At 41.0% G+C, this 818-nt stretch overlaps 1 protein-coding gene across 1 annotated transcript in view; it reads right to left on the reverse strand.

Annotated features, from left to right (window-relative positions):
- Positions 1-228: 228 nt before the first annotated feature.
- The window catches only part of BDV38DRAFT_25151 (uncharacterized protein), a 762-nt gene continuing 172 nt past the window's right edge, over positions 229-818 (reverse strand). The window contains exon 1 of the mRNA XM_032055049.1: positions 229-818. This exon is cut by the window's right edge and continues 172 nt beyond it. Within this exon, the coding sequence (XP_031907380.1) occupies positions 418-818 (401 nt within the window). The 3' untranslated portion in view covers positions 229-417.

The following is an 818-nucleotide window of genomic DNA, read 5'->3' on the forward strand; positions in this document are numbered from 1 at the left end:
CATAAGTGCTGCATAAACAGTGTCCCAACGACCATCAACCCACCCCCCAATAGCAAGAAGTTGAAAGGAGATATAATAAAAAAAGGATTCAAAATAATAACCATGATGGAAATAAAATCCAATAAAATAATTAAATTATTAAATCATTGACAAAAAAGAAAAGGGACAAAAATAAATAAAAATAAAAATAAAAAATCTAAGGACAATAATCACAATGAATCCCATGTCCAGGATCATTCGGCCAGAATTGCCTTGTGTAACAGTGTAGGTCGATCCTTGTGCCCGAAAAGGTGGGCGGTTGAGCCTATCACCGAACCTCTCGGACGAAGATCGGACCTCATCTTGGCCAACAAGTACGAGTCGTTGTAGTCAGGTAGGGATGACACTGGATGGGGCCATTTTCTGGTCAGCTCTGAATCACCAACCCTGACGTGGAGGATGGGAATGACTTGGGATGAAACGAGTGGATGAAGGAGCCATTTGGCATCTGGCAATGACTGAACAACTACCCAACTTGGCGATAACGTGAACTTTACCTATCACTAAATTCAGAACATATCGGTATTGGCTACGGATACTGCCTAGTAGTAGTACTACTAGTAGTCTACTATGATGATGATGTCGGTATGTATATGTATGTATGTACTTGTACTGTACATTTACTAGTCCGGACAATGAATGTACCGAATGGGAACGCCAAGAACGCAGAAGCAGGGCGAATTTGCCCACGGACCTCTTGCTTTCTGGATCATCTTGAATCAGGTGTAGAGAATTGGAGTTGTAAAGAAGAGACGAAAGAGGGAAAAAGAAAAAAAAAA

This window comes from Aspergillus pseudotamarii (assembly GCF_009193445.1).
Source record: "Aspergillus pseudotamarii strain CBS 117625 unplaced genomic scaffold BDV38scaffold_115, whole genome shotgun sequence".
Taxonomy (NCBI): Eukaryota; Fungi; Ascomycota; class Eurotiomycetes; order Eurotiales; family Aspergillaceae; genus Aspergillus; species Aspergillus pseudotamarii.